Source organism: Pseudorasbora parva, chromosome 9, assembly GCF_024679245.1.
Source record: "Pseudorasbora parva isolate DD20220531a chromosome 9, ASM2467924v1, whole genome shotgun sequence".
Lineage (NCBI taxonomy): Eukaryota > Metazoa > Chordata > Actinopteri > Cypriniformes > Gobionidae > Pseudorasbora > Pseudorasbora parva.
Window position 1 is genome coordinate 17,510,139 of NC_090180.1, and position 13,811 is coordinate 17,523,949.

At 37.5% G+C, this 13,811-nt stretch overlaps 2 protein-coding genes across 3 annotated transcripts; one reads left to right on the forward strand and one right to left on the reverse strand.

The window, feature by feature from the left end:
- Nucleotides 1-307: 307 nt before the first annotated feature.
- On the reverse strand, nucleotides 308-6,000 carry fam78ba (family with sequence similarity 78 member Ba). Of its 2 annotated transcripts, none has more exons than XM_067454190.1 (2): nucleotides 4,751-6,000; nucleotides 308-2,468 (listed from the first exon to the last, which is right to left on the reverse strand). In XM_067454190.1, the coding sequence occupies exons 1-2, from the start codon at nucleotides 5,083-5,085 to the stop codon at nucleotides 1,946-1,948; spliced, it is 858 nt and encodes a 285-aa protein (XP_067310291.1). In that variant the 5' UTR covers nucleotides 5,086-6,000; the 3' UTR covers nucleotides 308-1,945. The 2 variants fall into 2 exon arrangements, with proteins under 2 accessions (XP_067310291.1, XP_067310292.1); XM_067454191.1 differs by having other exon boundaries at nucleotides 4,650-4,784.
- Nucleotides 6,001-7,317: 1,317 nt separating this feature from the next.
- On the forward strand, nucleotides 7,318-13,811 carry cmpk (cytidylate kinase). The gene is made up of 6 exons (XM_067453150.1): nucleotides 7,318-7,603; nucleotides 10,321-10,467; nucleotides 11,030-11,185; nucleotides 11,337-11,413; nucleotides 11,651-11,747; nucleotides 13,676-13,811. Exons 1-6 carry the CDS (start codon nucleotides 7,460-7,462, stop codon nucleotides 13,715-13,717), a joined length of 663 nt encoding a protein of 220 aa, XP_067309251.1. The 5' UTR covers nucleotides 7,318-7,459; the 3' UTR covers nucleotides 13,718-13,811.

The following is a 13,811-nucleotide window of genomic DNA, read 5'->3' on the forward strand; positions in this document are numbered from 1 at the left end:
GCTGCTCCTCCCAGTCAGTGACGGACATTAATCATTTTTGTGTGACACTGTCTGCAACAATAACAAGTGGAGGAGATTCAAGCTGTGCTGGTATGTATTGATTTACTAAAGAGGTAATTAACAAAATGGCACAAAAGAGACGAGCACTGATACTAAAGCGAATTCTGAAAGCTTGTAAAGCTAGATTTAAAATGACCACGACTTTGACCGATGGCCATAAACTGTAAAAAAAAAAAAAAAAAAATAGAGAAAAATTGCTCAGACAAATGCGCTCCAGACTGATATTTACTGAATGCAGAACGAACCTCGCAAAAGACTTTTAAAAATACAGCCGGTGGAAAAGAATCAGACAGGACTCGGGCAGAAATCACATTCATGGATAAGCTAATGTATTAAAGATTTATTAACGTTGCTGTAGTATGAAGCTGGGTTGGGTTGGAGCGGAACAAGGCCGCTGGAGCAATTGCTAATGAGAGACAAGCTTCACACGCGGCTCGAGAGCAGTGGAGCTTTTTATTATCTTACAGATGACCGCTTCCGCTTCTTTTGGTCATGCATATATAGGGTAATGCAGAGCTGTTTTATCATATTAGATACATTTGTGTTTAAGGTTATGTTATAATGCTTCTCTGTGCGTTCTCGGCAACTGCTATGAGACACTTGTTGCACACTGCAGTAAGCTAGATTGATATTAGGCATGGTAAATCAAAAAAGCTAGATTTAAAGATACACTGTGTGATATTTTCCCCCATCTAGCGGTGTAAAGGTATATGACCATCCAGTGAATAATAGTTTCTGTTCCTCTTAATTTTGATTTCGTTTTAACTCCTACGGTGGCCGATTTAGTCCAAGATTAACATGGCAATCCCCCTCTTCACATTCGACACGGTGCCATCGAGTGTTAAAACGCGAAAGGCGAAGCTTGAATTTACGGGTATGTCCCTCTTTGGCTAATGTACTTTTAAATTTGGAGGGGTAACATGGCGACCGGCATTCAAACCCTCACCCGTATGTATTTTCAATGGCATATTATAAACTTACGAGAATACTTTATTACTTTAAAGAAGTAAACATTAATGAGCACATATATTTTTGAAAGAACTAAGTGTTTTTAGCTAAGAATAAACTAAAAAAGTTACACAGTGTAGCTTTAAACAATACGACTAACTGTGTTAAGCTATATAACAATGATTCGTTTTCTGTCAATTAATGTATCCAAACAGTTGCACACCTGTCTAATAAAATGTATACTATATAATAAAGCATCTTTGGTGTTTCTATGGTTTCTACTAAATAATATCAAGGGTAATGCGGGTATGATATCATTGATAGGCGATCCACAGACATGGCCCGTGTTTTGGTTAAAATAACTTATTTCTCTGGATTTAAACATTCTTGGAAACATTTGGGATAATGTAAGTACATGAGTCAACAAAATATAAAACATTGTTCTAGTGATTTTGGGGTATTTCAAATTGTACATATTGTGCCATGAATATTAGTACTGATTGATTTTATGGTATATTTATGCCCTGTTTTGAGATTTACATTTAAGTTGACTTTAATATGGACAACAACAGCTGAAACATTTGACCAAAAAATCTTCTTTTGTGTTCCACAGTAGAAAGAAAATCTTAGGATTTTGTTATGTCATGAGGGTTTTGGTTAAACTATTCCTTAAACTTAAGGGATTTGTTCCAACTGGCTGCTCATTACTCAGTACTAGTTACTCCCAGTCATTTTAAAAAAAACGACCAAGTACTTAGAAGTTGAAAGGTAGTCAAACTTCATGGTGCACGCAGAGAAATCTTTTCTCGACATTCTAGTTCAGAGGAATTTTGAAACCCTACAAAAGCTGGCATTCCACAGAGCAGCTTGCGATTTCCCAAAATCCAGTGTCCAAACAGTGCATGCAGTCTTCAATGTTCTTCAGGCACTGTTAAGACTATTTGGGTGGTATAACCACCAGAGGTTGTCCCCTCCTGGGCCTCCACATCAGCACCTGGGCATCGTTGGCATTGGGCCTGCCCAGCGCATTGGGTGGGATAGGCTCATTGTTACTGAGAATGTGTGGCTGTTCCTGGTGCGGTCGTCCCATCAGTTTGGCACGAGAGCCAAGCGGCATGGAAGGCTCCACCTCAATGTCTACCCGCATACGCCAGCGTACAGTCTGAAGAACAATGCGCTCTTTGGTGTCTGCGTTTAGCGCCACCAGCCAGGTGATGAAGCTCTGGTCTCGGGTGATGTGTGTGAGCATGGGCGTGTTGCTGTTGCTGATGGGCACTGCCCAAGTCACACTGGGGTAGAAGTTGTCATTCATGCTCACCGTTAGCCGGGATGGCTTGGACGTGGGACCTGAGAGGGTCACTGTTTCGGTAGTGTTACCATACCAGGGATAACTGACTCCGTCAGAATCACTAATGGCCTTTACCCGTCCTTCCCGAAGCTCTGGTAATTCCCAGCTGGACCTGTGGAATGAAAAGAAGATAAGCGGTCAGAAAGGATAAAAGAGGCCAAAGAGCGGCAGTTCCTTAATACATCAAATGGGTGAAGAGGGTAAGTAAATAGAGATGATGAAGGTGGGTGAAAGGATCTGCTCAATACAAAGTGCCTCATACAAATCATGAAAAACAGTGATTAAAAGGCACAGGGCTGTGAATGAAATATTCATGAATGTGTTTTTTTCTCAGTTATCCTTCCCACTCATTTTAATTATCTCTTCCTAAGCTTTCTTTCTCAGATTCTCTCCTACTCTGGTGGTCTCCTTTTTGCCCTGATTTTGGGGTTAGTTTTAAAGCTGGAGCTTAAAAGCCAGAACTTCTCCCAGATTTAATGGGTTGTTAATGCTCATGGTAAGAGACAGTGTTAGGACAATGTTTGAAATGTTATTTTAGGAGGACCAACAAACTATCCAGAAAAAGCATCCTACTTGGCAAAACCATGTCCAATACATTAGGGTTGGGGAAAATTCGGTTTTGAATTGAAATAGAAAATCACTTTTGAAATTGTCTATCTTTCAATTTGTAAAAAGAAATTTAAATTGAAGTGGAATGACAGGAAGAGCAATTTACTCAATTCACCATTGTGGGTTAAAAGGATAACTCACCCAAAAATAAAAAGTTACCCCATGATTTACTCACCCTTAAGCCATCCTAGGTGTATATGACTTTATTATTTGAGACGAATACAATGGGATAATAAATAACTTCTTGGCTCTTTATAAAGGGAGATTATTTGATTTTGAAACCTAAAAAAGTGCATCCATCATAAAAGTACTCCACATGGTTCCGGGAAGTTAATAAAGGCCTTCTGAAGCGAAGCGATGCGTTTGTGTAAGACAAATATTTTTAAAAACTAGCTTCCAACAGACATACGCATCGATTTATGGCAAAAGAGTGACCTCTGACCCAACAGGTGTATTGATGAACATGGAAGAACAGAGGATAAAACAAAACACCAGTCGTGCATTAGAAGTCTAAAAAGTTCATTTTTAAAGAGAAATGTCAGAGGATTTCGATATAAGAAAAGTTTTTTTTTTTGCCCAGCCCCATCTGTTTGAACCGCATCAAATCTTACGCTACTCATACATTGCGTCAGGGGTTACTCTTTAGGTGTAAGTCGACTTGCGTAGGCCGTCTGCCGAAAGCTAGTTAATTTAGTTTATAAAGTTTTAAATATGGACCCACTTTATATTAGGTGGCCTTAACTACGATGTACTAACATTTTAATTAACAATTTGATACAATGCATTATTGTGTACATACATGTTTTTATTGTACTTACATTTCAAAAATACCTGCATGTAATTACATCTGTAATTAATTTCTGTAGTTACATTTGTAATTACACAGTTGGCACTTCTCTTACACCTAACCCTACCCTTAAACTGACCCACACCACCACACCTGTCCCTAACTCTACCCATATCCACCTCAATATCAGCAAAAGTGCTTTGCAATAAAATTTACATAGTACTTATGTTTTGATGTAAGTACATAGTACTTAAGGCCACCTAATATAAAGTGGGGCCTTAATATAGCCTATAGATATTTATTTCTGACAAAAACATATAATTTTGCTTCAGAAGGCGTTTATTAACTCCCTGGGACCATATGAATTACTTTTATGATGGGTGGGTGCACTTTTTGGGCTTCAAAATCTCAATCCCATTCACTGCTATTAAAAAAGCTTGGAAAAAGACATTATTTAATATAACAGAGATTGTATTAATTTGACAGAATAAAGTCATATGCACCTTGGATGGCTTGAGGGTGAATCATGGGGTAATTTTCATTTTGGGGTGAACTATCCCTTTAAAAGACCTAAACCTTCATACTTCAAAGCTATAAAAACGTGTTAAAACTTTGATACAAGACTTTGTCAAACCAACAGAAAAGTTTATCTTTCAGTGTAAAAATACAGTGGTACACAGTTCTTTAAATTGCGGTTCATTTGACTTATTTTGCATTCCAATTCTAATTGCAACTCTGCATCCTGTTTGCTAGCTACTTTAATTTAAATTCAGGAATTGGAGTTTTAAAAGCATTCCCAGTTCTAAATGGTACACAGCCCTGCAGTAAATACTATATACTAAGGACAGATTCGATAAAGATATGTAGAGATGTCAAATTTCACAACATTATACTCACTTATTTGTCGACCACTGATGACCACAAACTCAACAGAACGACCAATAAAACATATTGACACTTGAGCTTGCCGTTGTTTGTTTGGATTATTGATTACTCACATGCCAATATCACCATATGTATTGAAGAACTCCATTTGGGTGCACGCCTGAATCCAGCCCACAGTCCATGTTTCGTTTCTAGGAACCGGGGGCATCACGATCCCAGCCGATGCTCTGAAGTAAGGGGTCTTGTATCGCAGGACAATGGGCGAATTCTCCTCAATGATGGTCGGGCACTGGTCAATGGAGGCTGAGACCTCATAGACCACTATGTTCTCCCGTCGGATGCGGGGCTTGCAGGCGATGCTCTGAATGCAACCCATGGTCCTGCTTATTAGGGGTGTCAATGTGGCCAATGACGAAAAAAAGAGGATATATCTAAGCAATATATTCATTGGCACTTTTTGCAACCCTTGAAACGCTGACAGATCCTCGTCTTCATTTCCAACTCAATATATCCTCGATAAATCCTCTGGGCGAAAGCAATAAAAATCATGTCTGCTATAAAAAAGACATGTTTTGCTGCATTTCAGAGTGCCCGCGTGTTGTTCTAGTACATCTTTGAGACAGATGGAGATGTGTAACGGGAACACAGGGGTGTTGTGGACCTACGGGCGTGTGGATGATCCGTGTCGCCTGTTTCTGAGGCGCTGTCGTGCCGCACTGCCCTTGATGCTCGTCCCCAGCAGATGTGATCCGGCCTCCACCGAATCGGACACCCGGTGTGCGCCTGTTTCCCGTCCTCCTTCCAATTGACGCGTCCGGCTGTTTCTCTGAGCCCTTTGATCCTGGTTTTTCTGCTGGGCGCGGGCATGTCAGTGCAGAAGAGGGAGCCGATGCTGCATAGAGAGTGTATGTTTGTTATTTTTCCTCCAGGTGAACGACCTACCCAACATTTCGTTGATGCGGCTCCTTTTGAAACGGGAGAAGCGACACACAGCCGGATCCGACCAGGGAGGGATGATCAGTATATCTGATTTAGGCTACAATGCAAACTTGGGTCACCTTTACAAACGCGATGCATGTCATGGGCATCACTGGACTAATTTTGTTTTTTTCCTTTGTGTGTTTCCATCCCTTACATCCATAGCGAAGACACCCTGTGCAAATCTTTGGAGAACACAAAGACAATGATGATAATAATAATAACAATAAAATACACAGCGAATGCAATCACCCTGCAACATTATATAGCGCAGGGATTTTTAAATATATTCCTCCAATGAAAAACAGCAGAGCATCTTAACGCAGACATGTGCTTATATGGTCGCTGTTCAGTTGCAGTGAGGTGCTGATCAGTGTTGCCAGATCGCGCACGAAAAACACGCAACCTGGACTGGCTTAGCCTACATAAAACCTAGCATAAGCATTGCTAAATTGCAACTTATTCTTTTATAATAGTAATAAAAACAACAAACAAACAAATGCAATCTAAACTAACAATTAGCTAAATCTCTTGAAATTATTAAAATATGCACTTTAAAGTCCACATGAAATCAAAATGGATTTTTGTTGTTGTTGCTTTTAGCAGGAATATGTTAGCCTTGCTGTTATCTTTAAGCTAGTGTGCTCCAAAAATGACAACATTCGCATTTGGAGATGTAAACATTCAAAACGTACAGTCTCACGTCTGCAAATATGGATCAATGATTTTTGATGACATCACTCTGCACCTGATTTTTTGTCCAATCAAATGCTCTCTAGAATCTGAAGCGTCCCACCGACTGATTTATATAGATCAGTGACCCGCCCCCCACTAAATAGATGCTGAAGCTAAGACTGAAATCAGTCACAACATTTACTTATTTTCTACATGGTAAATGGCACATATAGGGCAGTGGACTATGGGGCTAGGGATGAATTCAGACAGTGTAAATATGCTTTCTATTGGGGTGAATTAAGTTTCAGGTTAGTGTCACGTGAACTGCCGCAGCACGCACAGTCTCTGGTCCGCTCCGGGTGTTCGGGGGTGGTCAGGACCCTCCCCATCTGTGTGTTGTCCCCTCTATAAATATAATTAATAAACACACTGAGAGGGTATTTGCTTAAAATAACTATATGTAGTTAAAAAATTACCCCCCCCCCCATCTCACAATAGTTTGGTCCACCACGCACGTCACCTACACACACACACAAGTCCAATGGATTTTATGTTTATTGCCCCTCTCCCCAACTGATAGATGAAATTTACAAACTTGTCTGTCAATATAATTTATATTGAGACAATATGTATTGCAAAAAGTATTATACAAATAAATGTGAATTGAACTGAATATTTTAATTATATGTAATAACATTACATTATCTAGTGCCAAGACAACTTTTTTCTTAGAGCAGTGGATGGACAAGTTTATTGTGCTATGAGGATTATTATCAGCAAACCTGAAGTACGGGAATGTATTCTGCGAATAGGCCAAAGCCCGGAAATTCTCAATATATTTATAAGCAACTTTAAAAGAATAAAAACAAACATGGTGTCGCTTAGCATATAATACGCAGACATGGCAACACGGGTGCTGATGCTGCTGCGCGAACCCCAGGCGAAGGAGGGGTGCGCGTTCTAGAGAGCGTTCAGAGGTATGGGCGTCGTTTAAGTGACGTCCGTGATTCATCTGCTCTCTGATTGGCCAGACACGTGTACGGCGGAAGTGGAATTGCCCGGCGCATTTCCTTGACACGAATCAACCGGTCATTCAACCAGCTCTGTACCCGATTCACAGGGGTCGATGGTCATTCATTGAGTGCTACTATCTCTTATCTAGACGGTTTATGATTGTGGGCTTGCTGCACAGGCTGTCGGAGAAGCTTCCAAGCGTTGTGCACAGGATCAGTGTGATAATGAAGCCGCAGGTTGTGTTTGTTTTGGGCGGGCCTGGAGCGGGGAAAGGGACACAATGCGCGAGAATCGTGGCGGTAAGAGATTCAGCGCATTTGTCATTTATAATATTAGCTGAGAATACATATTTAATAGTTGTATATAAGTCAACTATGCTTTATGGGGCTTGTAGTGTGTTAATGGGTTCAGGTTTTCTCTGCTCCTTACGCGAATTGTTCTTTTCCGCATGTCCTCTAAGACATTTCATAAGGAAAATGCAATTTTTCATTGCCATTTGGTCGGACTACAGTCCATCTGACATGATAGGATAATTATTTTGATGGAAACATCTTTCTCTCTCTCTCTATGAGTAATAATTCCCTGGAGTTTTTCCAGCTATATCCTGGTTATAAACAGGACCATTGTTCAAACAGGTCCCACACCCTGATGTCTGCTGAAGGGTTCAGTCAGTGTTTAGCTGTCATAATTTTGCGTCAGCACTGGGTAGAAGGACACGTGGCTGACATCCATAAAATCCACCCACAAAACGTAAATCTGATATATATATATATATATATATATATATATATATATATATATATATATATATATATACACACACACACACACACACACACTTCTTTAGAATGTATTCACATATTTTAAATTCAATGATGCTTGACCTTAATTATAGCACCAACCACCAGTTCTGAACTGTTGAGGGGTGGTGCTTTGAAGGTCAAGCATCTACGAAAGATCTAATGAATGTTAATTTTAATATTAATGTAAAATATATTGACACACGTGAAGAATGATTTATATTTTTTTTAATTATTGCCTACTCTGACAACTTTTTATTATTATTTTTTATTTAGATAATTTAACCTGTTACTCTGTGAAAACATGACATTGTTTTATATAAATCTTGGGTAGTTGACGGTTTTATATATATATATATATATATATATATATATATATATATATATATATATATATATATATATATATATATATATATATATATATATATATATATATAATATTGTCAGCACAATATATCGAAATTCAAAAATGCAACAATATGCATCATGGATTTGACAATCTGTATTGTGTACAGTTCTCCTAAAATGAAAATTACTCTGAAAGCTATAGTGTCAGTACTGCATTAAATGATATATAATGTTGAATAGAATGTGTAATAATTCAATGGGAGAATACACGGTGGTCCTGATAATGCCAAATATCTTGTCACCAGTAAAATGTGGCCTACATTATTTTAAATATAAAATTATACCGCTAGTCTGCAGTGATTTACAGTAACTTGATTTACATAATCAGATTACTTTTCTTAAATTACTTTTTTTTACACAGATTACTTTTTTATTAAAGTAACGGATTACTTTAAAAATTTAAATCAAAATACCTTACTTTTTAAATTTATTGACTGACAGCTCTCCTGTCCCCATGACTGAGAAAAAAAAACGTGTAGAAGCGATGTGTGTTAAACATGGTGGGTTTTGTTGTTCTAGACTAAATGTGAGCATGTATTTACTCACCGCACTTGCACAAAAATGTTCACTATTCCTCAAATTGAATAAAATCACTCAAATGCAAAATCAGAATACTATGCAAACCAAATATTTTATGCATTTAATCTAAAATGTATTGACCAATGTCTTGCTGCTGACCTTCGACGATTCAGTTAAATCATGATCAAAAATGTATTTAGTTTTGTTTTTAATTGGTAAAGTTAGTTTTAAACTTTTCTTTCTTCTGCATTTGATTATGAGCTGTGCCCTGTGCTTTATTATAACCCCCCCCCCCCCCCCCCAAAAAAAAAAACGAAACAAGCCCAGCTGAGAAAAAGTAAAGCAAAAGTAATGTAACAATACTTTTTAAAAAAGTAACTCAGTTACGCAATTAGTTACTTTTTAAAGGAGTAACGCAATATTGTAATGGATTACTTTTCAAAGTAACTTTCCCAAACACTGTTAGGAAGTGACCTAGTGCAAGCATATTCATAATATTTCTAAACTCTGTTTTTTCAGCTTCAGAATCATAAATATTTTTATTCTGGAGTCACCATTGTACTGTGTATTGAGTTACCAAGCCTATTAATTTCTACTCCCAATGTAATACTAAGTTTAGCATTTTAATCAACAGTACATTTTTTGTTAACCTTTTAGCTATATGTCTTGGTGTATCACAATAATATCGTATCGTGATATGTATTGAATCATGACATGAGGGTATCTAATATATATAAATAGGAATGTAAGTGTATATTGTATTTACAGTAATTGGAATTTCTCCATTTAAGTCAGAATAATTGTTTAAAATAGCTTAAAATGTAGAATAACATGTCATGCCACAGCTTTTTATGTCAACTACTCATTTTCTATAACTGCATAGCATTGTTTAGGCTGCAGAACAGATATAAATTCTTTTGTTATTTACCCGTTATCATTTTCTCTCTACGCCAAGTGCTATAAAAACCCTCTCTGTTAGCCATATGGCATCTAAACCAGGTTCTTTAATGAGCCTCATACATGAGTTGTATGCTTATGATGTCTACACACACAGCAGCCAAACGTTTGGACACTCAATTAGTGTCTCATGATTGAAGTTGTGGAGTGTTTTGCTGCAAAGCTGCCTGTTCATTTACAACACGCCTCTTTTTCTCTCTCCATTCATATAAATGCCAGCTGTGATTATCTATAATAAAAATCTTTTTATCTTCTGGGTTGTGTTAACTGTGATGTGCTGGATTGAAGTTCTTAATGTGTGATGTTTTTGTTTAACGCGCTGCGCTCAGAACTACAGCTACACTCACCTGTCTGCCGGAGACCTCCTGAGAGAGGAACGCAGCCGCACAGGCTCGGAGTTCGGTCAGCTCATTGACAGCTACATCAAAGAGGGCAAGATAGTTCCTGTTGAAATCACTATCAACTTACTGAAAAAGGTGGTTACACTTGTCTGTCCTGTTTTAAAAGCAGTCCAGTCAGAGTAATTGTAGAAGGGAGCCGGAACATTAGCAGTTGACATTTCCAAACAGATTGAGAAATATTCATTGACAACTAATATGTGCAGTTTTACTATCAGGGGAGGAGAGTTCAAAAACTGGTTTATAATGGGCATAAATCATAACTCCGCCGATACCATTACAAAAAGGCCAAGCCTCTTTATAGCAAAGGTCGAATTCTGATTCACCTTTTGTGAGGCGAGTTGCAGATTAGACATTCATCTCATCTAAAACATTTTCAGATATTTGTTTTTTTAGTTTTTGGTTACACTTTATTTTAAGGTGTCGTTGTTACAGTGTGATTGTATGTTTATGTAATGAGTAATATTAATTAACATCATGTTAATGTTACATGTTATTATAGGATTAGAGTTAGGTTTTAGATTAGGGTTATTTGCATGTAATTATGCATAATTTACTGTTATTAATACACTAAGTACATATAACAAGGACACAAATAAAGTGTTTCCCCTTTTTTGTTGTAAATCTCTGCATTTGGCAGGCCATGGAGCAGACAATGAAAGCTGATGAAAAGAAGTTTCGCTTTCTTATTGATGGTTTTCCACGTAACCAAGACAACCTGCAGGGGTGGAACAATGTCATGGACGACGAGAAGGCAGATGTCAAGTTTGTTCTTTTCTTTGACTGCAGCAATGAGGTGAGGATGGACATATTTTCTGGGGTGGGGTTAGTTTATTTATTTTTCTTACAATTACAATAATTTTGAATGATCTTTAAGATGGTCATGGAAAAACTACACTATCTAAACAAAAATATGGAATGTCATTTCAGCTAGTTGTATGTTTCAGGTGTGCATTGACAGATGTTTAGAGCGGGGAAAGAGCAGCGGACGCACTGACGATAACAGAGAAAGTCTAGAGAAGAGGTATTTCTATAGCTCTAAAGCTATTATAATAGCTTATTAAATATCAGATATATTGACATGCATGCATAAGTATATAGTGACCTCAGACATTTGCATTGTATTTTGAAAATGTGGCAGTTACCATAGTTATATTGGCATTATATGGAAATGGAAGGACTGTTTCTCTGTTTACAGCAACTTTGGGTTGCGCTTTTCATTTGCCTTAACTTTTCCTACGAATTTTTGTTTAATTGTCAGGATCCAGACTTACCTTCAGTCCACACGACCCATTATAGAGCAGTATGAGAAGCAAGGGAAGGTGCGCACGATTGATGCCTCCCGGGCAGTGGATGAGGTATGACTGATCTTTTTTTTTCTCCCTTTAAGCTTTGCGTTAAAGGGTTAAATAAATACAAATAATTGTATTATTCTTTATTAACTTTTAGTATTATTCATTATAAACTTTAATAAAAAGGGCACTAATAAAAAATTATTAAGGGCACAAGGATCCTGGCAAAAGTGGTATAGGTGCACTCGCAAACCATAGACAACAAGATCGTGTTTTGTAATAACACTTCTAAAGTTATGCAAAATTAGGCCATTTTTTGCAGATCTCTTGACCCTTAGATCATTGTGCAAATGAAGCGTACCAACTTTCATTTCAATAGATAAAAGGAAGGTTGAGATACAGCCTCTCATCCAATTTTGGATCAGTATTGTTAACTTTATATCATTTTAACTTTTGATTTAAAAAACAAAAGAAAAAATCAGTTTAGTAATTTCTATGTCTTGAGTCAAAAGGTGGTGTAGAATTTTATTTCAAAATAGCGACTACTGTAATGGGTGGAGTCTAAATGTAAGACATTGATTGTGATCAGCATGAGAAGATAAATCATCCGTAATCAATTTTGTTTCTATGGCAAAGTTTTAAAAAGTTATAGCTAAAGTACATTTTTGAACTTTGAATTTCAGATGACTAATTTTAGTCCAAATTTCAACATTTTCCTATGTACAGTTAAAAGGGCTGTCTCTCATTGTGGAGGAATAATATAAAAGTGCCCTTATTATGCTTTTTTTAAAAAAAAAAAGCTTTGGAGGTCTCCTACAACAGTTTTAAGAGGTGACCTACGACATGTTTTGTCCTGCTCCCACTTGCAAAAGCCCACATAAAAGTATAAATAGATTTTTTTTATGTACGTCCATGAAATAATTTCAAGTAATTTAAAAGGTTAGTTCACCCAAAAATGAAATTTATGCCATTAATGACTCACCCTAATGTCGTTCCACACCCATAAGACTTCCGTTCATCATCGGAACACAGTTTAAGATATTTTAGATTTTACTCCCAGAGCATATGCAGTCAATGCCCACTATACTGTCCATGTCCAGAAAGGGACTAAAAACATCATCAAAGTAGTCCATATTACATTTTGGTTGATTAGAATATCTTGAAGCTTCGAAAATACATTTTGGTCCAAAAATATCCAAAACTATGCATTTATTCAGCATTGTCTTCTCTTCTGCGTTCCTCCAAAAAGATTCAAACCGTTAATGAATCAGTGAATCGATCAATGCTTCGGGTCGCCAGTGTCACGTGCATATTTAATGAGCATTAGCTCCCCTGTCAGTTGAGTTCACATAGGGGAGGGATTTTTTTGAAAGCGGCAACTGGAATCTTTTTCTCGATCACAGAGCTTGTAAACGTCATTATCAAACAAACACACACAATGATTTATTTCTTACTGATTGGAATATTATTTTTGTATTACTTGGTTTGCCCAATCGGTGGTTATAAGCAGGAACCACACACACACACACACACACACACACACACACACACACACACGTGTGCCCAGATCAAGAAAATAATATTGTTTCACTATTTGAGATTCACCGGCCTGCCAATGGGCTTATGTTTTGGCATCGTTTTTTCCCGTATCAATTCCAGCAGGAGTCCTTATGAAGTGCAGCAAAGTGGATTCACAGTACTTAAAACATTGTCTTCTTGACATGGAGACAACACAAACCAAACTCTTCCAGGGCTCAGCTACAGCTACGGTGTTAAACACACTACATGAAAGGGAATATTTGAAAACGCATAACAGCATAATTTAGCACTTTAATAAAGAAGCCAACAATTACAATTGGGGCTATAGAACCTTTGGTGCTTGGCCCCTAAATAACACTGCTTTTTAATATGCCATAGTACTGTAGAGGTCAATGTGGTATACATCCTTACATCATCTTGGGTTTCATTTTGCTTCCTTTTAACTCTTCTTTTAGGTGTTTGCAGATGTGAAGAACATTCTGGATAAAGAAGGCTAAATGTCCACAGCAAAAATCCAAATTCTTCTTGAAAATGAAGGTGTCTGTTTATTGATGTCAGCAGTGCTATGCCATATATATATATATATATATA